A 27,564-nucleotide genomic window follows, 5' to 3' on the forward strand; every position below is an offset into this window, starting at 1 on the left:
TATTGAATTGCGTAGAAACAGCGCAATAATCACGCACGGTTCATGTTCTACGTTGGTTTACGTGTTCTTTGTGTGATTTATTCGTACTTCTGTGGTTTTAACGTGGTTCGTTCCTGATACATCTGAGAAAATTTCGTCCGTGCCACATGTGCAGAATGTCTGTAGACACTGTGTGACATGGCCTTCAGTCACATGACCCGTACTAGGGGATTGACCTGAACAAGTCCTGCAAGTTTTTGGGTTGTCCGGGCCAATGAAGTGTTGTAGGACACCAGTACAACGGACCGTACCATTGTGTAAGTGTATCGTGACGTACTCGTCAGGCTAGTGGAAGTTGCACACACTTTATGATGTACAGATGATGCTGTCCCTTCATTGAAAGTAGGAAAAATCTGTCTGTCACTCTTATAAACCCTTAAGTGCTCACTACGGTCTGTTGCCTGCGACAGGACCGCAGAAAAAAATCGTTGTACAACCTTGGTATTTCGTGGGGCCCACAGGTTTGACCATTTTTCACATGCAGACAGCCCGTATCCATCCGGACAATTGGGACTAAGCGACAGAGGGGGAGTCCAGGCCAAGTTCAGCCTGGTGCGTTACGTGGGATTGAACAGTCACCCAACAGAGGTCCATAACCGTCCATGGGTCAACAGGCTTCTTTTAAGTCCACGAACACACACGCAGATGTGCAAACTCCCAAGATTCCTTGGAAATCCTAGAAAGGTTGGTTCTACCGGGCATAAATAGAAGCTATGTTTCTCTGGGATGTGACGTTCCTCTTTCGTCTGGATTTCTATAGTCAGACCGTACCAAGAGGCTACAGAGTGTTTGGTACATTCCGATCTACGCTTTTACTTTGGAGTAAACCGCCACCCAAATGTGGCAAATCCAGAAATTTAACCCTGGTGGAATTTTAAAAATGAAAACCTAACAATCAACAGTTTTCAGTTGATTCTTACAGCCGGTTTTTTAAGTCATAGCTAACAAACTAGCAACTTTACGGGTTCGGAGTCCCGTAAAGGTGCCCCCCTACTCGGAGTGTGACGGAACTATTTGAACTTGTCTTCCGAGGGTGCATCCATGTTCACAAATGCACTTTGGGGGGAATACACAAAAACATAAAACCATTTGGCGCAGTTACATCGATTATCCTGCAGGTGGCAGCAGATCCCTAGAGGATGACAGGAACTATGGAAAGGTTGAACTTGGAGGCTCCTCCCTGCGGTCTGCGGAACGTCCGCTGCTCCGGTTTAGAGGTTCTGAGAAAAAGAGCGGGTTCCAGCAGATCAGAACCACAGCCGATGCGGCGGTGGTGCTGATCCGACGGTGACGTCAGCCTGAAATCTTTCCTCTAACACGCGCTCTGGAAACATCCCAGGGGATGGGTCAAATGCAGAGAACAAATTTCCCATTGTGGGATAAATACAGTATAATAAAAATTTCGATTTGGACCTGTTAAGAATCCTCTGTGAAGGGTTGAAGACAGGTGACCTGCTGCCTCGAGGGTAGAGTCTACCCAGACAGACGGGTGTTTGGAGAATGAGTGACACACTTTTCCTGGAAAAGTTCAGCGCCGGCGTGACAAATCTGGTTTTGGAAAATGCCAAAAATTAGTCAGATGGAAAAAAAGGGATTTTTCTAAGTAAATATCTCCCACTTCGGTCTTTTAAGGTGACGTGGGAAACAAAGCTGGATTTGTTTACAGTGACATTTGGGAGGAAAAAAAACAGCGTGAATCAAATCCAAACCTTTAAGGTGGAGGAAGCGGCGGCGGCTCTCCTTTAGCGGTTCAGCGACATAACGGTTCTCTCAAACCCACTAGAGGCTGAGATTCTGGTTTCAGGAGGCTTTCTCCTTTTAAGGCTCAATAAAAGTTCTTAAATGCAAAACTGTCACATGATTTAAACCATAAAAGATAAGAAAAACAGGGAGGTCAAATCTGTGATCTTTTCTAATTAACGTCCAAAAACCCAAAAACTGATCGATAAATGGAGCCGGCTGCTCTTTGGGATTCATCCAAACACACTCAATTGTAACAAAATCCTTCTTTGACTCACGATTTCTGCAATCGGACAAGTTTTTTTTAGGCAAATAGCAACTATTTCAAAAAACATTTTCCTAAAACAAGAACAAAAATGACATCACATCAAACATTTCAAAATAAAACGCCAAAGTTGAACATAACTGTTGAACAACTTTTGAAAAGTTGTCATCATAACTAATTTGGAAGGCTTTAAAACTAATAAAAAGGAAAAACGTGATAAAGGATTTGATTTGATTTTGATTTGAATTTTTGATTTGATTTGAAATGGTTTATTTCAAGCAATCAAATAGAAGTTATACACAAAAGCATTATAAAAATCAGTTATACATTCATACAGTAACTAATCAAACTTAGGATAATTAGACATAATTAATAAATATTGCTTGAAAGGGAGTGGAAGGAAGCAAACTTATATAATTCCACCCCGTTATACTATAACCATTTTATTACATGATTTATCAATATCCGGTTCCTAGGTTTTATCAGACAGAATTAAGAATCATAAGATATCAATAAGGCACGTGCCAAAGATGAATTACTTAAGTACTACGTCAAAAATAACTATTTTAGAAATTAACATGGCAAATGCAGCATCTGAAATATATGCAAATTATGTTACTTTTAAAAGTCATTCATATGCTTTAAAAAATAATACTATACCAGTAAAATAGACACAACACTGTTTCAGGAGTTTTCATAGCAAAATTTCATCAAGTATCAAAAGTTAAAAACATGTGCAAAATTATGCTACATTAGGAAAGATTTTTGAATCAATTTATCAATTTTTGGAGAAAGTGAAGTAATATCATCAAAAGTCAATCAATTTAACAATTTTCAAAAGTGATTAATCATTTGTTTTACTCTTTTTATATATTTTTATTTTTATTTTTTTATTTTTTATAATAAAGTAATGCTGTTGGGGAAAAATAAAAAGGGTCCATAACTGTCGATTGTCCAAGGTTGGTATTTCTTCTTTTACTGATAACAGCTGATCTCCTGGGTTCAAAACAGAGTTTATAGTTCTCTTCCATGTTATGTCTGCAGACATTAGATTCAGGTCCATATCCTTCTTCAGCTGATATCAGCTGCGGTGAAAGTTGAGGTCAAGTTGTCTGCAGGTCAGAACTCTGCTGTTATTCAGGTTACGTCAGACGATGGAGAAAGTGAAGATTCCAGGTGTCATATTTCTTGAAATTATTTGGCTCTTTGGTTTATTACTCCACGTTGTTTCAGACAACCGTAATCAAGCACTTCTCAAAGTCCTTCATGGTGTTCACGACCAGAACCTTGGTCCGGTCCTCTGGACCGAGTGGTTTGACATAAATCCTGCAGCCTTTAACCCAAGTGTTCTCAATCTGCTTACGCTTCCTGAGAAGCCGTGCATTTTTTGAGATTTCAGCATTCCTTCTGGTCAGATGGTCGTTCAGATAAACAGCAGATCCTCTGAGATTTTTGCGTTGATTCATCAGAGCTAGTTTGTGTTTGTGATTCACAAACCTGATGAGGATCGCTGGTTTATCCGTCTCCTTTCTCCTGGGGAGCAGGTGGCAGGTCTCGATGGTATTGAGATCCAGGGAAATCCCTTTAGATGTGAGAAATGAATGTATTTGCTGTTCCAGAGACTCTCCACTGACCTCCGTATTAGCACTGCCAGCTACGCTAGCGCTAGCATTAGCAGTGCTGGCTCCAGCTGTATTCAGCTTCGCTTGAGGCTTGATCGGTAATCCAGTGAGAATGACATTATTCATCCTTACTTGCTGTTCCACATCGTCCAGTCTTTTCTCCAGAATCTCGACCTGGTTTTCTCGCTGCTCGTTTTGAGCCCGAAATCTTCGGAACTCTTCCATCATCTCCCAGAGTGGCGTTAGCTTAGCCGACACTTGTTCCATAAAACTTTTCAGCGTTTCTTGAATAATGTCAAGAGACTTTTTGAGTTCTTCATATAGGATTTAAATTAAAAGTTAAGGCAACTTTTTTACAAAAAAAAACAAATCATCACAGACAGAACCTCGAGTCTCTACGACACAGAATTAGCGCCATCATGAAGGAAAAAAAACAAATTAGGATAACAAAATAAAGTCGAAACATTTTATGAGAATTAAGTTGGAAAATTATGAGAAAACAAGTCACCAATTTAGGAGAGTAAAGTCACAAAACTAACGTTAACATTTTACGACATAAAAGTTACAAAAAATTGTGAGAAAAGGTCAAGATTTTACTAAACTAAAGTCATAAAATGTAGAGAAAAATTCAACATTTCTTCGGGTAAAAGTCAAAGAAAAACAGAGAAAGAGTCATCATTTTATGAGAATAAAGTCTTTTAATAAAAATAAAAAAGTCAAGATTTTGTGAGAATAAGTCGTAAAAATTGAAGACAAAGTCGAGTGGAGTAAAAGAGTCAAAAGTATTTCCTTATTTGTGAAACCAAAGCTGAAGTTTCTATTTTTGAGACTTTTTCCTCATAAATTTATGACTTTAATCTCGTAAAATCTCATGAAAATATCATTTTAATCATTAAATATTGATATTTAGTTGAAATTTATTCTAGAAAAAAAAATCACAACTTTTTTCCCAAATTTTTACGACTTTATTCTCGTATATTCTTCTATTTTCTACAGTGTCGTAGAGATCAGTACTGGGCCCACTTTATTTTCCCCAACAAGCACCATTAAGTTAAATTAAAACTTCATATAAGCCTGATGATACAAACACAGAAACTTAATGTAAAACATAAAAAAAAAATCTAGAATAAAAATTGACATTGACTGTTGTTTTGGAATATTTTTATTTTTTACAGGAAGCCACATTTGGTTTAAGATCAAATTTGTTAGTTTTCTGCTAAAATAAAATGAAAACAAACTTTATGCCAAGAAAGGTCTTATGGAATGGATCAGAGACTAATCTGTGATATTTGTTTAAAATAAATAAATTATGGAATCATCGGTTCCTTAACAAAAAATGAATAAATTAACCTAAAATAGATTTATGAATAAAAAGCAGATTATTTAAGCTGCAGAAATGTGAGGCACGAGCAGCAGTGATAAACTAAGAACTGTTTCTGTAAAATCTTCATTACATATGTGTTTAAAATAAAAACATACAAAAACATTAACTTAAATCATTCAAATCCCGTAAATTTGCAGAAACGTATTAATTATGATACAATCCAAAACCCTCTCATCCATAATTCAACAGTGTGGAGCAGCGTGGACGCTCATCCTCTCCTCTAGCGCCCCCTGCTGGTAGACAAATACTGTTGCAGCGTTTCTGCTGCTCGAGACGCTGAACTACAAACGCCTTTTTGTTGAAGCAAAAGCTACATTTGTCTAAAAAGGCACCAAGAAAATGTCATTTTTTTGGTGGTGAGCGCACTCGAACAGTTATGCAAGGAGTTTACAGTACCTACAGACAGTTTTTGCACCGTTACCATGAAGATCCGAAGAGTTTTTTTCTTGTTTATTGATGAATCACTGAGGTTACCTCCACAAAGGTCAAACCTAACGCCAGTGAGGCCTCAGCGGGCGCCAACACCTGGTCCAACCCCCCCTGGCTCAGGTTTCCACCTTGCCAAAGGTGCCGTCAGGCGGCCGGTAGTGTCTGGGGAAGGCCTTGAGCTGCAGAGAGTTGAAGGCGTACTTCCTGCAGCCGACGTTCTTCACCGTGTTCTCCCGCCGGCAGCCCTCGCTGTGGAGACAGAAACCAGAGTGGGCGGAGTCAGAAACACAAAGGGGGCACAACTGCCATTGCGTTTAGACGGAGTAATAATTGGAGGGCAAGAATTCAACCTTAAAAACCACCGTTTTTTTTATCTCCACATAGAGGCAAAAAACTTTTATTTGGCCAGAAATGTGACTGTTTAGCTGAAAACAAAAGCAAAACAGCAGACGATACATATTTCATCCTACAAGTTTTCATTCCATAAGCAAAACCTGTTTAGGAATCTACTCTAATTATTATAAATATACAATTAAGTTCATCAGGATTTCTAATTTTAACAAAAAATAACTGTGCAAACCAAAAAGAAGCAGTTACTGTAAAACAAAAACATAAATATGACAATAATAATCTTTGATATAAAGTGACAATAATCACAGCACAAGCATAGATATTTGGCAGATGTTACATACAATAAATAATTTATGACAAATAGCTTATGCAACCCAGACATTAGTATACAGTGCAATTTCAGTAATATCTCTGATAAATTAAAAATATTCATTAAAAAATTGGCAAAACCACTAAAATACTCACTTTTTAAGTATAATGGGAAAAAAGTAAAAAATAAAAAAGCTCTTTATTGAGGTATTAATAATGATATTTAATAAGTACTTAGCTCATACGATTGCTTTATTAATATATTTTCTTTAAGTTTAGGAAAAATAATGACCACTTCTGTGATATTTCTGTGCAAATGCACTTTAAACTGATGCTAATCTGCACCCATACTAACAGGGATTCAGAATACTTTCAAAAGACTAAAAACATAAAAAAAAAAAAGTTCACTTTAAAGAATATAAGTGCTAAAGTTGACAATGGATTTTAGAGGCTAACCTCAACTAGCTTAGGTCCTATAACCTCAGACATTCATGTAGACACAAAAATAGTTATTATTATTTATTGACGGGGACATTTATTCATATTTCTGAGAAAATTTATCAAATAAAATGAAATGCATTATGTAAAAGTAAGGATTTGTGTCTTGCTATTCTTTAAAAAAGGGCGGGAAACAAATCTGCTAATCTACACCAATGCTAACTGGTATTGATAATATAAAACTAACGTGAAGGACGTTTAAAAATTACAACAAAAATACTTAACTTTATATAAATTACAGTTATAAAATAATTACCTTTTAGCATACACGTAGTAGAATTAGCCATTATCAGAGGCTAATTCACATCAACTGCAATACCTCCTAAAACCACAAACTTCCACAAATAATAGTTGATTTTTTTTAATAGCAGGAAGCCATTTTATAATATTGAGAACATTTATTGAATAAACATAAATGTATTATCTAAATGAGGAGTTTTTACCTTGTTAAGGGTTTATTAAACATGATAAGGCAAAATAAAATAGGCAAAAATAAAGTGCTAATTTTAACCAATGCTAACTGGGACTGAACAGAATTTTAAAACACTTCCATAGATGACATAAAAAACAAATAAATAAATTAAAAAATAAAATTTAACAAAAAAATCAAAGTGGTTACATTTCTACCATTTAACATAGATGCGTTAAAAACCTAGCCTAATTTCAGAGGCTAATTAACATGAACTAGTTTAACTTCTAAAACCAAAGACGTCCATGTGAAAACAAATGGACGCAACTTTTATTCATGGGGGGGGGGGGGGGGGGGGGGGGGTTAATATTTTATTGGATATTTTAATAATTCAACAAAATATTATGCATCTGAACTATAAACCTTAAAAACTTAGCAGTTTGCCGCATGTTTAGATAAGGCGGAAAACTAAACTGCTAATTTACCCCAATGCTAGCATTGGTGCAATGCTAACTGGAATTGATAATGTTTTCAAAACACTTCATGAAATATTATTTTAAAATATGATTTAGATTCAAAGCCATTAGAGTAGTGAAGTTGTGGTTATTACTTTTAACTTGTGTCATGGTCCAGGTGAATTCTCGATTCTGATTGGCTGCTGAGTGTGCATTTAAAAGTGACAATCCAGAGTGATAATGTACGCCTAAAAAAGAAGTTCCGGTCACGCAGCTTAAATGTTTTGTATCACTGCGCCGGCTTCTTTTAAACAACCACTACCTTCATCATCTGGACAAAAACAAGTGGTAAGAGGTGAACTTTCTCTCTGAACTCATGCTTTATATGACCCATCGTGACCATCAGCATATATGTGTGTGGTCACATTACCTACACACTACACGTAACAAATAGGTTGCTTTTTGGAAAGAAAAGCCATCCAGACCTAAAAAATAAAAATTATAAAGTACTAAAAACTGGTTGAATATTTATGTCTTTTGTAAGTGACCATGGAATAAGCGGGTTAATGGCGGGCGATGTCTGCATTATCAGAATTAATGCACTTCGCGGACGCTTCCGTCCTCCGTTTCATGTCGGATGGTTCAGGCTTCCACGGCGTGCATTAACTCTTCAACCATTAACCCTTACACAAGCATAGTATAACCTAGCCAAAATCAGAAGCTCCTTAACATTAGCTAGAGAACTTCCTGAAGACGAATAATTGAAAGCTATTATTATTTATTAGAGGAGGGAGTTTGATTCATATTTTCAGAGATATTATCGATTATAAATAAAAATATTGTGCAAATGTAATGATTTGACCTGACTAAACTTTAGTAGCAAACACAACACAAAGAGGCTAAATAGTTAGCCTAGCTTAAGCTAAAGTAAACAAACTCCATTAGAAAGGCCTCTGTACTCATAAATGCATAATGCAGCTTATTTTCTTTTCAAAATATCAAAAGTAAAAGATACATTTATTAAAGTTTAAAATATTTCAGGACTGGAAAATGAGATTGAAACATTTGAGCCTGTAGATTAAGTTCATTTTGGGTAAATGTATGATTACTTTGCAATAAAAAGTATACAGCAAATATTTACTTATAAGTAAACAACAAATTTTTTACTCAAAATTTACTTAAATACATTTTTTTTTACTAAAATGGGCAGATACGTTCATGTTCTATCTTTCAATACAAATGGAACTATACGAACGCTAAATATCTTTTAGGAGAACCTTAGAGAACAGAAACTGAAATAAAACCCTTTATTTTAGGGAGCCATCAGTAATTGGAGACTCCCTGAGGAAGACATTCCAGTCTGATTCGAGTCCCTGCAGATTCTATTTATGGAGGTAAATAATACTTTACAGGATATTGATTCTTACAAGGCAGAATTCCTGTAAAACAAAAAGACTAAGTGTTGCTATATTTGAAAAAATCAATACGTTACATGATGAATATTTAAAGTTCTCACTTTTGTAACTATTGTTGGAACAACAGCTTGAATTTTTGGATGTTTTGATTAAGGTAAACACTTACAACACAACATTGCACTTTTCGTGAGCAAAAATGACTAAATATGATACAAATCTGACTATTTTGGCACAAGCATGAAAGCATCAAAGAAAACCGCGTCCCTCTCTGTGCATAAATCTATAAAGCTAAGAAAAGTGAAACAGCTTTAACATCTAAAGATGCTCACCTGCATAATCAACACGTTCGACCTGGATTTCCTACAATCAAAACCCTGATATTTTCAAAGGTCAAGCTCTATCTGAACATTGCATTTTGTTGGAAGCTGAAAGTGGGCGTGGCTTACAGACATCTCTATTTTAGCTCGAATGGCTTTTTTTTTTTTTTTTTTGGTCTTTTATCGACTGTCTGTAAGCGACCCACACAAGCTTCAAAGTGCACAAGCTAATACTTCAAAACAGGAAGACTAATTTAAACCACAAGAAAAATATTTGTTTTGGCACCAAAATAAAAGCTTTTGTTTGCTTGATATGAGTTAGTTAAGTGCAAAAGCGTATGGAAGACAAAGATAGAAGAAACAACTAAAAATATTAAAGTTTTTGATTTCATTACAAAGCTACACTGGGTCCTTCCTGAAGCTTGGATGCTAATATATGCCGTTTAGGTAGCTGGTTTAAAGTTAGCGTTAAAGAAAGTGGTGTCATCAGCATACGGTGAGACCTGTACATCTATTGTGTGTTTTTTCCCCCGCAAAACACCTGCTTACTTTCTAAACAACTTTCTCCTGTATCCATAACTTAAAATGTTTACGTTTTATCGATCGATTCAAAACTTCTTTTCTTTTTAAAAATTAATAATGTGTTTATGGAAGAAACTTTAGGGAGAAAGGTTTCATACAGAAATGTTGAAGAAAGAGGGTAAAAAAAGGAACTTTGAAACAATTATGGGATAATTTGTTTAGCTCTGTTAGTTGTTATAGATCTAGATGAATGAAATTATTATTTTATTCAATAAACTTGTTTTGGTTAAAGATTTTGTTTAGGAACCAATATCTAAAGTTCCTGTGTGAAGCTAGTGCGGCGCTAACGATCTGTTCTTCAAATTAGCTTCAGGTAGACGATGCTACAAAACGTGTTTTGCTTTCTGCTCTGCAGGTTCAGTGTGGATGAAAAGCTGAAGGTTTTCAGTCCAGAAGAATCTGAGCTGTGAACAAAAAACGAAAATTTAAGGGGCGGAGCCCTGAGAACAGGGCGCTAGCGGTTTAAAGCCCTTTCAGTGGTGGTTTGTCGGCGTGGATCCGTGCACGACAAGACGGTGGCTTCCAAACCACGCTGGGTTTGATGCGCGGGGGCGGAGTCACAAGTCCTTCGGGTAAAGTGTCCTTGAGCTCAGCTGCAGCGGAGTTTGGCCAAGAAGAACGCCACGCTGAGGAAGATCCACACCACCAGCAGGCTGGGGCTGAGCGCCAGCAGAGGGAGCGAGTACAGGAGGCTGGGGTCCAGGCGCAGGTCGCGCACCGGCAGCAAGCCGCTCAGGTTCTTCTGGATCACGGCCTCCCTGGTACCGATGCTGCCGAGGGCACAGGGAGACGGAGATGTGGAGGCGGGAGGGGGGCGGCAGCCCATAAGGATGGAGACGATCAGGAAAGGGGGGGCGGAGAGAGCGCCATGGGGGCAGTCCAAGCAAACAGATGGCGTGCAACAGATGCGGGTGGAGGGGTGGGATGGCAAACAAAATCCAAGGGGGCGACATCACAACAATGATGTTGATTTCATGAACAAAGAAAAACAAACAAACAAACAAACAGCAGAAATGATTCAAAGAAACAGACGGATTATGTTACAGGAAACAGAGGAAGGAAAAGAGAGAAAAAAGATAAATTAAGAAAAGGCTTCCAGGAAAAGAAAGCAGATGGTTCCACCATGTTTATCTGTTTCTAAGACATGGGATGAAGACAGGAGAGGAAGAGGAGGGGAGGCGTCAGGCGATGAAGACGCGATTTCATGTTTTAAAGCTGGTCAGAAGTAAACAAATGAGGAAGAAACGGGGGGGAAAAACGTTCCCAACCAGTAAAAGGAAAACTTGTTGTTGGATGAGGAGGCGGGGGCGTGGGGGGGTGGAGGTGGGTGGGGTTTGAAGATGAATCATAAACATTTCTGCAAACAGCTTCAGACAATCAAAAACATTAACTTTTCCTTTAAACTGTGTCTCCAACAACAGCTGGAATTGATTGATTGATTGATTGATTTAAAACTGATCAGGGCTCAATTTAGCTAACGCTAGAAAGATTTAAAAAAAAAGCCTGTAAGAAAAAGGAAGGAAAGAAATCTGCATTTCTTCTTCTTTCTCTTTCGGCTTTTCCCATCAGGGGTCGCCACAGCGAATCATCCTTTTCCACCTCACTCTATCATGAACATCTTCTACCCTAACATTAGCCAACTTCATGTCCTCTGTTAAGACATCCATGTATCTCCTCTTTGGCCGTCCTCTTGCCCTCCGGCCAGGCAGCTCCATCTCCAACATCCTTCTACCAATATATCCACTATCCCTCCTCTGAACATGTCCAAACCATCTCAGTCTGGCTTCTCTGACTTTGTCGCTAACACAGGCAACATGTGCCGTCCCTCTGATGTACTCGTTCCTTATCCTGTCTAACCTGGTCACTCCTAAGGAGAACCTCAACATCTTCATCTCCGCTACCTCCATCTCAGCCTCTTGTCTCTGTCTCACTGCTACCGTCTCTAACCCATAGAGCAGAGCTGGTCTCACCACTGTCTTGTACACCTTTCCTTTGAGTCTTGCTGGCACTCTTCTGTCACACAACACTCCTGACACTTTCCTCCACCCGCTCCAACCTGCCTGCACTCGCCTCTTCACCTCTTTTCCACACTCCCCATCACACTGAACTGTTGACCCCAAGTACTTAAACTCCTGCACCTTCTTCACCTCAGCCCCCTGTAACCTAACGCTTCTACCTTGATCCCTCTCGTTCAGACACATGTATTCTGTCTTACTACGACTGACCTTCATACCTCTTCTTTCCAGAGCAAACCTCCACCTCTCTAGCTGTTCCTCCACCTGCTCTCTACTCTCACTGCAAATTACGATGTCATCCGCAAACATCATTGTCCAGGGAGATTCCTGTCTTACCTCGTCTGTCAGCCTGTCCATCAGCATAGCAAACAAAAAAGGACTCAAAGCTGATCCTTGGTGTAGTCCCACCTCCACCTTGAACTCCTCTGTCTGACCTACAGCACATCTCACCACCGTCATACTTCTCTCATACATGTCCTGAACTACTCTGACATACTTCTCTGCCACTCCAGACGACCTCATACAGTACCACAGCTCCTCCCTCGGCACCCTGTCATACGCCTTCTCTAAATCTACGAACACACAATGCAGCTCCTTCTGACCTTCTCTGTACTTTTCCATCAACATTCTCAAAGCAAAAATGGCATCAGTGGTGCTCTTACGGGGCATGAAACCATACTGCTGCTCACAAATCTCCACCTTCTTCCTAAGCCTGGCTTCCACTACTCTTTCCCACAGCTTCATTGTGTGGCTCATCAACTTTATTCCTCTATAGTTGCTGCAGTTCTGCGTGTCACCCTTGTTCTTAAAGATCGGAAGCAGAACGCTTCTCCTCCATTCCTCAGGCATCTTCTCACTCTCTAGAATCCTATTGAACAACCTCGTTAGAAATTCCACTGCTGTCTCTCCTAAGCACTTCCATACCTCCACAGGTACGTCATCAGGACCAACGGCCTTTCCGCTCTTCATCCTTTTCAGAGCCTTTCTAACCTCATCCTTTCCAATCTCTGCTACTTCCTGCTCCACAACAACCACATCTTCCTCCCTTCTTTCCCTGTCATTTTCCACGTTCATCAGCTCCTCAAAATACTCCTTCCATCTTTTCTGTACACTCTCCTGGGTTGTTAGCACCTTTCCATCTCTGTCCTTAATCACCCTTATCTGTTGCACGTCCTTCCCATCTCTGTCTGTCTGGCTAGCCTGTACAAGTCCTTCTCTCCTTCCTTTGTGTCTAACCTGTCATATAGCTCATCGTAAGCTTTCTGTTTGGCCTTTGCCACCTCTCTTTTCACTCTACGCTGCGCTTCCTTGTACTCCTGTCTACCTTCCTCAGTCCTTTCTACATCCCACTTCCTTTTAGCCAACCTCTTCCTCTGGACGCATTCCTGTATTTCCTCATTCCACCACCAAGTGTCTTTACTGTCTTTCCTCTTTCCAGATGACACACCTAGCACCTTCCTACCTGTTTCCCTGATAATTTCTGCTGTAGTTTCCCAGTCATCTGGAAGCTCATCCTGACCACCCAGGCCCTGCCTCAACTTCTGCCTAAATTCCTCACAAGTTTCTTCATTCTGTAGCTTCCACCACTTGGTCTTCTTTTCTGTTTTCCCTCTCTTCTTCTTCCTGACCTCCAGAGTCATCTTACACACCACCATGCGGTGCTGTCTGGCTACACTCTCTCCTACCACCACTTTGCAGTCATTAACCTCTCTCAAATGACCTCGTCTACATAGGATGTAGTCCACCTGAGTACTCCTACCTCCACTTCTGTATGTCACTCTATGTTCCTCTCTCTTCTGGAAGTAAGTGTTGACTACCGCCATTTCCATCCTCTTTGCAAAGTCCACCACCATCTGTCCCTCCAGATTCCTTTCCTTCACACCAAACCTGCCCATCACCTCCTCATCACCTCTGTTGCCCTCACCAACATGCCCATTAAAGTCTGCTCCAATAACAACTCTCTCTCCTCTTGGGATACTCTCTATGACCTCATCCAACTCACTCCAGAATCTCTCCTTCACTTCTAACTCACAGCCAACCTGTGGCGCATACCCACTGACTACATTCACCATCACCCCTTCAATTTCTAACTTTAGGCTCATCATCCTGTCTGAGACTCTTTTCACCTCTAGAACACTGTTTACAAACTCCCCCTTCAGAATCACTCCTACCCCGTTTAAAAAAGAAAGAAATCTGCATTTAACAAACAAAAAAAGTACTTTTTAAAGTAAAGATTTATAACTATAGTTCATTATTGTGGTTAGGAAACTACTGCATTTGTGACATTTTTATTTTATTTTCATTTTTGTTGTATTTTTTTGGCACACCTTAAAAGTGGTTTAAGCTAGTGTCTGGTTTTAGCTACAACTTAAGGGGAAAGTTAAGGAGAAAAAAATCACAGTTTTAATGGGTCCAACACCCTTTCTAGAGAACTAAACACGTTAATGTAGACACACAAAGAAGGAATTTAAGAATATTCTTACAGTAAAGCTAAATGAAACATCCTTTAGCTCAGAAAATGTTCTTCTGTGTTAAAGGGAAACACAATTAAACAATATTTAGTGAAGATGTACGAATTATTTTTTGGACCTGAAGGACAATCTGAGCTAAATTTTCTCTAAAATCGTATTCTATTATTTGAAATACCTTTTAATAAAGCCTTTAATGGATTCTCAACAAATTAAAAACTCTTGTTTAGTTTAATCTTTATCAATTGTATAACAGCTCCAAATATTTTCCAACTGTCTTTACATTTGATTTATTACAGGACTATAAAACAGGGTTTTCCCTTAACTTTTCCCTTAAGGGTAAACAGAAGCTAAGTAGAATCAGACGTCAACTTCAGCCTCACACCGGCCTGAAAAAGGATGAAGAGCACGGCTATGTGCCAGTGCAGTACACAGTAGGACTTTCATAACCAAATACTTCAGATATTTGCACGCATCTAAACTGTTGTCCGTCGTATTGATTGTCCCGTCATCCCTGCGGACATGTTCTTGACTCGGACACATCCAGGTGCGCTTCCATACCTGATAAACCTGAACCCTACACATTGTTCCAGAAACCAATGATTTGCACGATTCGCACCTGACCTGGGAAACACGTCAGAATGACATCATGTTGCTCATTCGACCCTTCCTAATCTTCCCTGCACTCTACTGGACTCCGGTTTTTGGAGAACCGACATCCAGGTTGTGGGGAAGAGGAAACCTGTGGTTTTGGTCAAAGTATTCAGATAAAACATAAAAGTATCTCTCTGCATCTGTACTTATCGCCTGTTTTGCACCATCTTTGCTGTAGACCTTTAAAAACCATGTGATCCAGGTGCTGTGCGGGCTCCTTACCTGCGCATGCAGTCGAGCGCCTGCGTGAACACCTGCGGCGCCATGCCGTGCTCGTGCTGCAGGATCAGGCACTGCTCCAGCGTCACCGACATGGCCGTGCGATCCTTGGCGCTTTTACAGCTGGTGAAGCGGACGCCGTTTAGCCGGCGGCATATCTGAGGGAAAACGTTGGTAACGTTTGGACTGAAAACCGGTCCAGGAGTGAAATAAAACTCCGCCTCAGGCAGAGGTTTCTGAGGAATTTACCTCGGCGGCCTGCCAGAGGATGTCGACGTTCTTGTTCTTTCGAGCGTTGACGTTTTGTCCCAGAAACCTCAGCAGTTCAGGAAGGCAGGTCTGGGAGCGGGACCTCGGAAGGCCTGGACGTAAACAAGATCCATCAGCACAAAGAAAACACAACGACATCATTTGCTTTCAGCCTTTAAGGGCTAATTTCCTCATACCCTAATAGGGGGCCTGGCCTGTTGATTGACACGTTACCGCCCAATCTTTTGCTGTTGAACAGCAACAGTGGGCTTGTTCAACTGTTAAGGATGCATATTTGTCTTAATTCTCTGAAATCATAACTAGCACAAAAGGTGGTGTTACTGAACCATCTGTCCCCCTGAAGGGGGCGTGGCTTGTTAAATGACATTTATCCATCCAAACTACTATAGCTGCAGAAAAACTATAGTGGGTGTGTTAAACACTTGAAGACGCATGTTTGACTTGATTATTTGTATCAATTAGGGTTCACTGATGTCCTAGCTAGATAAAGGGTGTTATGACGGATCTGTCAATCACCTACTAGGGGGCGTGGCCTGTTGAATAAACTATATTTGTCCAATATTTCGCTGTTGAAGAGCTACAGTGGGCGTGTTTAACAGTTAAACACACGTTTGGAAACATTAGGGTTCGTTGACATTCTAGCTAGTGAAGTGTGATGCCCGCTGGTATAAATAAATAATGCAAAAACACGGTTCCTGTAACCATGGCAACACATTAGAGACTCTGTTTTTTACATTTGAAAAACTATGGCTGCTGATGCTGAACACTCAACTTTTAAAAAAAAAGAATCCAATGGATGATTATAGAGGGACATTCCCTTCAAAATAAAATCCCCTTCAAAATAAAGTCTGCTTTAAACAGATTTCAGGTTTCTCTGAAAAATTAGGACACCAACGTGGAAATAAACCAATTCATGCGTTAAATATTACATTTTTAGAGGGACTGGCAAAAAACTAAAGCAAGGGATTTTTAAAAAGTTATGTTTAATGGGTACAATAATTACAAACAAACACTAAATCAATAAAAACTAAATGTTGAATCAGCTGCTGTAGTTTCGGTTGTTTTAGGGCTTCATTTCAGCACTTTTAGGAGTTTTTACTGAATATTTTTCAGAAAATTCAGAAAAATTCTGACCAGCTTCCGATCTTTGACGTATGTCTGGATCTACGTTTCCTCACAACAAGAACAGCCCCTCCTTCTTGTCATTATTGTTCAAAGAAATCCCTTTTCAGAATATGTGCAGAAACTGCAGTCCAAGTAGTGAAACATATTTAAACGGCGGGGGATTTTTTTTTTATGTGCAAACTTTTCCCTAATATTTATTCAATTAAAAAACAAATCTTGGGTTAAAGAAAAGTATTTAAAAGACTTTGAAACTCAGAATAATAGCCCTGTGATGGTCTAGAACCATCCAGGTTGAACCCTGCCTTCGCCCAAAAGGGTGAGGATAGGCTCCAGCAACAGGGTGACCCAGAAACGGGACCAAGCGGGTTTAGAAAATAATGGAACTCAAAAGAATAAGAAAACTGTATCAAAGCCATGGAAGCTCCACCCTACAGTCCCACCTCCATGTTTGTGTTGCTCTGCTTTGTACTCACAGTCCTCTGGCAGGACTTCTTTGAACTGTTCGTAGTAGGAGTTCAGTCTGGACAGACTCTCGCTGTTGATGATCTCCTGCAGGGAAGTGTCTCCAAACCTGACAGGACAGAGGAACCCATTTAGGTTTGATTTTTGCGTTTTACGTCCTCCGCGGGTGCAGTAAAGGAGCGGTTCCCCACTTCTCAGCCAGCGTTTGCTGCTCGTTGATGCCGACGTTGAAGAGCACCGGCTGCACCCTCAGCAGCATGCCGCTCTGGATCTCCCGCGGCAGCGCGTCGAACATGGTCCCCGGCAGCGGGATGCGCACGTTGAAGCCGTCCCGGTTTCCAGTGATGATGGGCAGCAGGTCGGGGGTGGAGCTGCCGGTTGCCTGGGTGACCTGGAACCAAAAAAACAAAAGGAAAACCTTGATGCTGGAGGAGCACAGACTGGCTTCAGTCCGGTGTCTCTGTGCGGTGACTCTACCTTAAAGGTGACGTTCCGCAGATCCATGACGCCGACGCTCATGTCCTCCAACATGCCGAGCTCCTCCCCTGCAACACAGACACGCACAGGTCAGTCTGCAGCCGTCGACTCGAAGGCGGCGGCAGCGGGCCGGAGCATACCGTAGGTACTGAGCAGCGACTCAAACTGAGCCAGCAGGCCGATGGTGTAGAGCTGCCGCAGGAAGCCGTTGTCACGGAGACAGTTCCTCAGCTTAATAATGAAGCCGCAGATGAGAGCGGTGAGCTGAAACCAACAAACAAACAAACAAACGGCATCAAAGATTGAAAACGTTTGAGGAGCAGAAACTTCAAAATCAATGATGGATTTTCTACGAAATTACTGGCATTAGAACATTCACACAGAACCGTTTACACGTCTTTTTGATCCAGATTTTAATAAACTAATGTGGCACAAAAATGTTAACCTTTATGCTTGTGTTTTTCTTTGATTTTCTTTATCTTTTTTGGGTGTTTCAGAGGTGCATCAGGGCTCTATGCTGGGGTCTCTTTTTTAAATTACATTTACTATGGTAAAATATTAAAGATCATCCACTTTCAAAGGCAGCTCTTCTATGCAGATGATGCGATATTATACATTACATGTTAAATCAATAATATAAGCCTGCCTCGATTTTGTTTCACAACTCTATAAACACCGGGAAAGGATTTTAAATCATGTTTTTAACTAGAAAACAATAAAACCTTTATTAAGTCTGTATTAGTAAAAAACAAACTGCTGTATTTACTATTTATTAATAACACGATGATGACAACATGATGACAAGATGGCGCCTCACATTGTTAGCTAGAAGGCAAAATCAACCCTAACCCTGTTCTAAAAGGTTTCGGGATTTCGGAAAAACCTTTTTGAATAATTTTTAAAACCTAAAAAACTGTAACTGTTCGGGTCAGCAGTTAAAATATGATTTTTTTCTGGGCAACAGGGAGACTTCTGGTTCTGGTCGTTGATGTCTACAGCTTCGTGTAGTGTTTTATATATTTTGTAAAACATATAAGACATAAATTAACCTTAGAAATATTTTCAGTGAAATAACATTTTATTTTGCAACTTCTGAGGTAGCTAGACAATATTTTTTGCAAATATACTTTTTTATCTGTACCTGGACAAATTTAAAAAGTTATTATTGTTGATTCAATCTTTAAACATTAAGGCATTGCATCCTTTTTTTTTAACGTTGCTTTTTTTAAAAATTCCTGGAGCTTTGATTTTATTGTTTTTGTAACATGATTTTTCCTAAATAAATGTTTCTCTTTCGGCTTCTCCCATCAGGGGTCGCCACAGCGAACAAGTCGCATGGTAAACTTGGCAATGTTTTACGCCGGATGCCCTTCCTGACGCAACCCTCTCAAAGCAACCGGGCTTGGGACAGGCACAGAGGTAGATTTTTGCTAAATGAATAATGATAATTAAAGATATAAACACCTGGGTTGTTTTATTTTTTGTTTATGGTCTAGTTTAGAAAATTCTAGACTGACTGAAGGAATTTAAACATGGCTGTGAGGCTGCAGCCGTGAGGAAAGCAGATCTTTCTCTAACTGAGTGACATAGTGAGGCAGTAAAAATTCTTCAGGGCAGATCAGCCTGAACTCGTTTCTGTAAACAAACTTTCAAAGCTGCACAGCAGCCGCAGAACTGCTGTGTCGGCAGAATTTAGACAGTCGACCCGTGGAGGAGCACTTCGGCGGCAGATTTGAGCGTCAGTTCTGACCGCTTGGCAGAAGACGACGTCGCGGCGGTACTGCAGCGTCACGTCCATGGCGATGGTGGGGGCGCTGTCCTGCATCAGCAGGAACACCATGGACTGCTTGGCCTTGTTGCTCATCATGGCGACGCACTCGCTCAGCGTGGTGAGGAGGGGGTACAGCGCCTCGCTCCACTCGCCTGGGAAAGACCCAACGAAGAACCTCCAGCTTAAAAACTCAAACAAAAGAAGCTTCAAACATTTTTTTAGACATTTTAGGACAAAATGACAAGAGCACAATTCACCATAGATTTTCCTTGACAGTAAAAAAAAAAAAAAGACAAAGAATTGGATTGAAAAAACTCAAAATCACATTTTCATGCCTTTAAAATGTTTTTTTTTTTTTTTTTTCTTGGCTCAGTTTAAAACTTAAATGATTTATTTCCTTTTTAATTCTAATTAATCACATGATTTTCTGTACTCAATCGTATTGCTGACTGCTCCTCTCTCTCCCCTCATGCCTACATCCCTGGTGACAAATTAATAATAAAAAATCTCTTTTTCACAATGATGGCTTTCCTGTTGGTTTTATCTCCATAGCAACCACTCTCTTTCTTGGTCGCCTGGGGGTGACGAACAAGTCTTTGTAATTTCTAGAAGAATCTGCTAAAGTAAATTTCTGGATTTCCTTGGCAACGGAGGTTTTTTGTAAACCCCGCCCACATTCCTAACTTGCTCACATTGTTCATCATATCGTTTTGCTCAGCTTGAGCTATAAAATGTTCACAATATTCCAAGGAAAAATGCGTGAACAGGGGAACGTCACTTTTGTAAGTTCGTCATGCTAATGCAGTTCAACATCTACAAACTTTAAAACCAAAATGTTTTCTCCAAGTAGCTTCGCTTTGACGCTCAAATAGTTTGGAGGTGATAGATCAAAATCTATAGGAGTTGTTCAAATCTGTAGAGGGTACCAAAAAATTCTTTGGAAAAATTAAGATGGCCGCCTCCTACCGAGGTCAAAGGTCAACAAAACTTTAGTGTAGACTGTAGATGTAGGTTTAAGCTGGTGGTGAGTTTTACAAACACGCTACCAGGTCAATCACTATATTTGATATCATTTTAGAGGTTTTTCTATCAAATCAAAAGAAAAAAACCTTAAGCTCAACATCACATGAACATAAGTTCAAAATAAAAGCATCAAGAAAATGCAAAATGAAATGCAGATACTGGCAGAGTCTGCAAGCACAGAAGCAGCTGATTAAGCCTTAGTCACATGACCCCTATGGGAGTTAATCCATCTGGGTGCTGCAGGTTTTAAGCTGTCTGGAGGCTCGTGAAGAGGAGCGCAGGTGTGTCTAGCAGTTCCAGGGTTTCATACTTGTGCGTGTGGTTAAGAGTATCATCAAGTATTTGTAGGGCTGAAAGTTCAACGAACCTATGGTGTATAAGTGATGCTGTCAAACTCGCAGCTTACTGACGACTAGAGTGTGACGTCTGGGCACTCACTGTACCTCGTTTTCCATTTTCAAAGAGCCTCAAAGGAAATGCAAGACACACCTACGCTCCCCTTAAGTTGCGGCTGTGTCCCTTTACGACCCTCCAGACAGCCGGTTTAGTCACCTGCGTGCCCTGTATTGGTCGGCCCACCCGACAGACAGCCCACCCGTTAGGGCAGTTGGGACTAAGGCTTTGGCGACAGTCAGTCAGAACAGTAAATACATTCTCAGAACTACAGTTTTGTCTTGAGGCCGTATCACACAGCCACTGCGCACATTTGGAGCGTTTTCCACAAATGAAATGTCTCCGTCTTTCGTGAGACATGCGTGACTTACGTCATTCATGAGTGTTTCTTGCGTTAGTCAGTCATGGATGTGCGCAGATGTCCGTCGAGGATTTCAGCCGACGGGTCTTTACATGAATTGCGCCTTGAGCTGTTCTAAAATTTTTGGTAGTATTTTATGTCGTTTATACGGCATTATTACGTAAATCAATAGGGTGTCATTTATGTGCGATGCATATACAAATGTGGGGCTTTTCACGGCCGTTCCACGTATGTCTAGCGAAATTTTTCACCCATGAACCACCGATGTGTAACTTTTATATTGCGTATGAAGCACACATATCAAATCTGGATCGTGTCTAGCGCAGCACAAAAGTACGTCAGGTGTAAATGTGACTTTGGACCCCCTTCTTGTTGACCTCCCTGGCTGTGATTCCCACCGGGGGTCCCCCATCATGGCGGAATACCTCAACCGGATGAGTTAGAACTGGTGCGGACCTGAGGGAATCCAAGTGTTTATTTAAAACAAAGCATCGCAAGGGCCCACGGCGGGAGCTGACCATGGTTCTGATACGATGTGATTTCTGCTCAGAAAGTCAAAGTCACGAATTTTAATAAAGCGCAGGGTTACGTGTTTTTTGTGTGTGGTTTATTCGTACTTCTTCCGTGGTTTTTAACATGATTCATTCGTAACACATCTGTGAAAAGACCACAACTTTTCTCACTTTTTCCACGTAGATTGATGTATGACCAATTTTCATCTGTGCAAATGTACGGAGTGGCTGTGGGACACGGCCTTCAAGGAAGCCGAATAAGTTTTAACAGTTTTAGTTTAGACAGATTCTGTTGAAGCAACAAAACCTTTTAGTTTCATAGGCTGGTGGAGTTGGTACAATCTGTCGATCTGTTAGTTGACTGGAGACGGTCTCAGAACGCTGGATTTTGCAGACCTACAGCCGTATACTAACGACTGGCTGGAAGCAGCGTGGGCGGGGCTCTTACCTGGGTACGCCTCCGCGGCACAGGGGCTTCCATCTGCAAACGTGCATGATTGACAGGCGCTGTGAGCCACAGAGAGCAGCAGAGACAGTCGCAGAAAAACACTGCAGCCCGGGGCTGAAGGTCCATACTCCAACCGATCAATAAATTAGGTTTTTGGAAATGTTTTTGGCCTAAAATGTGTGGATTTTGGTGGCTCAGCTTTATATTTTTCAAAATAAAACAAACAAAAAAAGTTTGATTTTGAAATATGTATAGACGTCGTGCCCCAGGCTGACATCCATATAAACAATAGCAGCGAAAATGGACATAAAATGGAGACTAATTTGAAAAGAGTTGATTGAGGAATAAAGCTTCAGAAGGGAAGAAATGAAGGGAAGAAACAACATACAGCTGTCCTTCTTTTCAGATGAAAGTGGAGAGGTAGAGGAGGAGGATGATGAGGATGGAGCGGGCGCTTCGGGGGTTGAAGTGTAATCCTGGATTCCTGGGTTGATCCAGAAAGCTCGCGCCTCTCCTTTCACATTAAGAGTTGGGAGATGAATGGAACGAGGGGGAGAAAAGCTTTAGGTGGAAACGGAGTGTGAGGGTGTTACCCTTTTTGGATTCGCCGCCCTGCGGGTCGCTATGGGTGCTGGTCTGCTGGCTGATGCTGGGTCTTCTGTCTTTCTGGAGCAGTTTGTCCACACGCTGGATGATGCACTCCAGAGACTTGTCCACGTTTGACCACACCTTCTCCTGCAGGCACAGGCAAAGACGTTTAAGATGACTAAAAATAACCAAAAGGAACTCAAAAAAGGGGCGCAGCCTTTGATTGACACATGTCTCAAAAACTAATCGGCACATTTGTCCTGTCTAAAACCTTCCCGCCCAACATTCTGTTCCTGAATTTGGTAAAAAACAAAAGAACCAAATGTTGCAGTTCCTCACACGACCACTAGGGGGTGGTTTCAGAAGAGAGGAAGTTTTTCTATTGACTCTAATGTTAAAAAGTCTAATTTGGCACCAAATATAAACTTCTTTTCAGTCAGGTGTTCAACCTTTATCAGGACAACCATGTTTGTTTGTTTTTTATAATCAGCTGTTTTAACTTGTATTACAGTTTAAAATGGTGCATTTTTTAGTAGGGGTATAACGACTGATGGATTACATGATTAAATATTTTTTTTCAACCAGATTGATCTGACTGAGGCTATATCACTATATCATTATAAAATTATTTCAAAATAAATAAATTGATTATATAGATCCTGGAAAATGCCATTTGCATTGAGACACGGTGGGTTTATTTTACTCTAAACTGTAAAAACGACCAAGTGCGTCACAGTGGATAACACACACATGATGTTAGTAAAAAATGATAAAGGCAAATTTAATTTACACTTGTTTATCTTGAAGAAATCCAAGGAATCTGGAAAACTTCACCTGCACTGTTCAGTGTCAGGTATTTCTCTCTGAGTCACACTGGTTGAAGTTTGGATAAAGATGTTCTGGATCCATTTAGTGAATCAAATCGTTCAAAATGAACCGATCGTCAACCACGACTCAAATCGTTGGGAAAATAAATCAGTACACCCCTAATTTTTAGGTTTGGGAATTGAATTGCTCTGTAATTTGTCTTTTCTTTTTCCTTAAATGACCCTGAACTGACCTCTATCCCCAAATACTCTACCAGTTAACTATCCTTTATTTTTTCTGGAGAAGGTTTAAGAGAACAGTTAATGGTGATTTTCTACCGACAAAAGGTCAATGAAGGTTCATTTTTATCCAGTTGACATCTTGAAGTTGAGTCGTTTTATCTGGACTTGTCGTTTCCTCTTCTAGAGATGTTTCTCTACTCGTCCGATTGTATTCAATCAGATTCTGGGTTCAGGCCTCACATGTCGTCCACTTTCCTAAAATTGGATGGTCTCATTAAAAAGACCAAAGAAGGGAAACTAGAGCGGACAGCCCATCCTCTTGTAATCCACCCCTACAGGGTCGTTGGGTGAGGTCATGGTGGAGTCTTGGTCTTCTTTGGGACCATTGACTGTATGTGAGAACTGGACAGAGTCAGTGTGACATCATCCATAGAAAACGGTTTATTTTCGGCTCCAACCAAATGAAGTCAGTTCAGTCGCCATTTTTTTGCGAAACGGAAGCCGCCATGAGAGAGCCAAGAGCCGTCAGTAAGCAGCAATTGGTACGAGGCTGTCCTAGTCAACATTTCCATGGCAACCACTCTCACCAATCAGGAGTGAGCTTGTTGGAAGGCCACACCCCTTACACTTGAAAGCGGGCCACACGGAATCTATCCATCAAATGTTTTGAATGTTCGACGTGAGACCACCTACTTTTATTGAGGCGTCTAATTGGTCAGTTAAGAACTTGAAGAACTTATATAAAAATATGAAAAAATGACTAACAGCTCTTTATTTCTCCATAGAAGTCTGTGGGAATTTGCGGGTACTTCCTGTTTGAAATGCCAGGAGGAGGGGTCACTCAGTCCAGTTTCCACATACAGTCGATGGTTGGGGCTTACTAACGGGCAGCATGGCAAACAGGAAACACGTTGCATCTATGGGGTGAAGGGTAATTAATACGAACATGTAATTGTCTTTCAAATCATCCGACTTCCTGGTCTTAGGATGAGATTTTTTGTCTTTAAAATGCGAATAAACCTTAAAACTGGCTTCTTTTTGGTGTTTAGCAAAGATCCTCTTTAGTTTTTCAGAAAAACCCGCCATGGAAAGAATGTTTCTTCCTCTGTCTACTTCTGCTGTGACAGGAAATTACTCTTTTAGATGAGATTTGTATATTATTTAAATGATTTTAAAGGAAACTGGAAGTAAAAAACCAAAGTTTTATCATAACCCATCCCTCTTCTTCAGCACTCCATTTTTCTTTTTAGTTTTACGATTTATATCTTCTAAAGTGCCATTTTTATAACAATTAAGACATTTGTTTTCTGTGTTTTGGACAGCAACTTCAAATGTCTTTGTACAAAATAAAACATGCCAACAAAGGTTCAAATCCAAACATCTCCCCATTAAAACTTGTTGCTAGGCTACAGGAAGGGTTTTGTTGGGGAATCACGCACCCACTCCTCTTCATGCCAGTCCACGTGCAGAGAGGAGCGGCTGTTGCGGCCGCTCCACTTGGCCAGCAGCGTGTCCTGATCGTTGCGGAGCATGACTTGTTCCGAATCGGCGGATGGGGACGCCTTGGAGGCAATGTACTCCGGCCGGGCTGCGTTCAAGGCCTGGATGGCGGAGGCCAGCAGCTTACAGTCGCACACCGTCACAAGCTGACGCGTCTGAAGACGAACGTAAAATATGAGCTCAAGTCCACAAAAAAAACAAACAACAAAAATCAAAGCCAACGGTCTCAGAAACCTTGTCGGTCAGAATGGCGAGAGTCCTCTCCAGGCCGCTGGCGGATCGGTCTTTGGCGGCTCGGGAGAGCCTCTCGGCGTAGTAGCTGACCTGAGTCTTGAGCGTGTTGACGTGGGAAATGATCTCTTTGGCTCGGACTATGTCCTGGGGTATGTAGACGATGGACTGGGAACTGGAGAGGGCGCTGCTGCAGGAAGAAGCGGTGGAATCAGAGCTGGTCTACCATCTGGTCTACACTTATGAGGGTTAAATGATCTGATTGTTGTTTTTTTCTTGTTGAGCTGTTGGTCGTCCACAACGGCGTTAGAGACACAGACGCACTTTAGTGTTTCCATGCACATGGCTGCTTGTCTACAGTGACGTCAACAGCTTACAGAAAACATCCACCGCTAACAGTAACAACTCTTAACTTTCAAACCAAACCTGTTTTCATAATACATAATTCAAGCCTTAGTCACATGACCCGTACGGGCGGTTGACCTGCACTGGTGCTGCAGGGTTTTTGGGTTGTCCGGGCTCGTGGAGGGTCGTAGAGAGGAGCACATGCTTTCGACAATCGGGACTCTTCAACCGTTAATGTAATTATCGTCATTCAAGCGCATTCGGAAGCGAAGAAAATCATCCTCGCACTGATATGCAGCACTTTACAACACTGAAGTGTTACGCAATCAACGTAAATCAGCGGATTCTGTTGCGGAGAAAAGCGTGTTTGCGCTCTTATCCGTGCAACTAGGAATCCAAAAGCCGCCTTACGCTTGCCAGTGGACAAGGACTTACAGTTTGTCAAATAGCGTGTGTTATTACGGCGTTGCCAGCCCAGTTGTGTCTTGCAGTTCCATTGAGGCTCGTACGGCCACCTTTACCCTTGTGCTATCCTATGGGGTCCAGATGACCCCACCCTTACTTTGACGTGTTCTCCCTACCATGACAAAAGTGGATAAAGGTGGAAAGATTTCATGTAATCCATGGACACCAGTGAAGATCACAAATCATTGAAGAAAAAAGGTTCAGAGCACTGTCTAGTGCAGTGTTTTTCAAGCAGTGTGCCGCGGCACACTAGTGTGCCGTGGGAGATGGTCAAGTGTGCCGTGGGAAATTGCCCTCATTATCTGATCTAAAAACATCTCCCATCTCCAGGATATCAGCTCTGTGTTCATCCAAACAGGTCCTGATAAAACACTGAGTAGTTAGGAATATAAAAGATCGTAAAATACCTTTTCTTTGTGTTTATTTGATTCTATTAGAGACATTTTGATAAGAATGACCGTACCGCGATTTACCTGCAGCTATGACAGTTTGCGGAAAAGTCCCGCCCCTTCAACTGTCTCCACCAATCATTCTTGGAGGCTTAATCACATGTCATCAGTCTGACCAATCAGAAGTGCTTAAAGTCTTCACTTCCTTGTTCCGATTCAGATTGTAAAGTCTCTCAGTTCTAACAAAAATACCAGCTAAAGCTCGTCTTTAGCGGTGTAGCTTTCCGCGGGACCCGGTATCAGACCGTGGAACAAGTGAACAAAACCATGAAGCCTATGGAAGAAAGTCTGTCTGCGTTTGGCGGCTGTTTGCACTACTCATCTCCCATGATGCATTGGGTTAAAGAGACAGCTTCTCGGTGCACGAGTCTCTCCTCTAAACGTCTTGAAACCAACGAACACACATCAAACGGTTTTTAAATCTTCTAACTTAACTTTTATTTCCTTTTTAGAAGAAACATCTGCAGCTTCCAGCTTTTTCTGCCACAATTATCACAAAATGCATGTGAGATTGCAGAGGGGCTGTAGATCAATACAATCAATCAATAAAATGAGTTTCTGCTTTTTCTTTTTGGATGCTGGTGTGCCGCGGGATTTTTGTCAAGGTTAAAGTATGCTGTGGCTCAAAAAAGGTAGAAAAACACTGATCTAGATGACCCCAATCCCAACGTTAAAGTGCCTAGGATAGCACAAGTGTTAAAACAAGTCGCGAAAAGGGAACGTACCATTGTTATGCATGTGGTAAGCGTATCGTGTTTTGGTGTTTTTGTGTTCACTACGACCTGTCGCCCGCAGGTTTCTGAGCGGTCTACGATCTCGACGGTCCCGTACAGGTGTGACCATTATTCATCCGCAGTTAGCCCATGTCCACCCGTAAGGACAGCTGGGACTAAGGCTGAACAGAATGTGCTTTTTGTTTGTTTT

General features: G+C 41.0%; 1 protein-coding gene across 10 annotated transcripts in view; it reads right to left on the reverse strand.

Moving 5' to 3' along the window:
* Positions 1-4,344: 4,344 nt before the first annotated feature.
* The window catches only part of LOC101166362 (type I inositol 3,4-bisphosphate 4-phosphatase), a 47,166-nt gene continuing 23,946 nt past the window's right edge, over positions 4,345-27,564 (reverse strand). For 2 of the 10 annotated variants that reach the window (XM_023961453.1, XM_023961445.1), the window contains 13 exons: positions 25,385-25,568; positions 25,090-25,305; positions 22,607-22,748; positions 22,402-22,527; positions 22,014-22,046; positions 19,256-19,428; positions 17,646-17,769; positions 17,506-17,573; positions 17,220-17,419; positions 17,040-17,137; positions 15,421-15,533; positions 15,175-15,329; positions 9,380-10,585 (listed from right to left, as the gene is read on the reverse strand). In XM_023961453.1, coding sequence (XP_023817221.1) covers positions 10,405-10,585; positions 15,175-15,329; positions 15,421-15,533; positions 17,040-17,137; positions 17,220-17,419; positions 17,506-17,573; positions 17,646-17,769; positions 19,256-19,428; positions 22,014-22,046; positions 22,402-22,527; positions 22,607-22,748; positions 25,090-25,305; positions 25,385-25,568 — 1,813 coding nt within the window. In that variant the 3' untranslated portion in view covers positions 9,380-10,404. Of the gene's footprint in view, positions 5,729-9,379; positions 10,586-15,174; positions 15,330-15,420; positions 15,534-17,039; positions 17,138-17,219; positions 17,420-17,505; positions 17,574-17,645; positions 17,770-19,255; positions 19,429-22,013; positions 22,047-22,401; positions 22,528-22,606; positions 22,749-25,089; positions 25,306-25,384; positions 25,572-27,564 lie in introns of those variants that run through there. The other 8 variants (XM_023961450.1, XM_023961441.1, XM_023961462.1 and 5 more) reach the window with 7 other exon arrangements.

The sequence above is a fragment of the Oryzias latipes genome, chromosome 2 (genome assembly GCF_002234675.1).
Source record: "Oryzias latipes chromosome 2, ASM223467v1".
Classification (NCBI taxonomy): Eukaryota; Metazoa; Chordata; class Actinopteri; order Beloniformes; family Adrianichthyidae; genus Oryzias; species Oryzias latipes.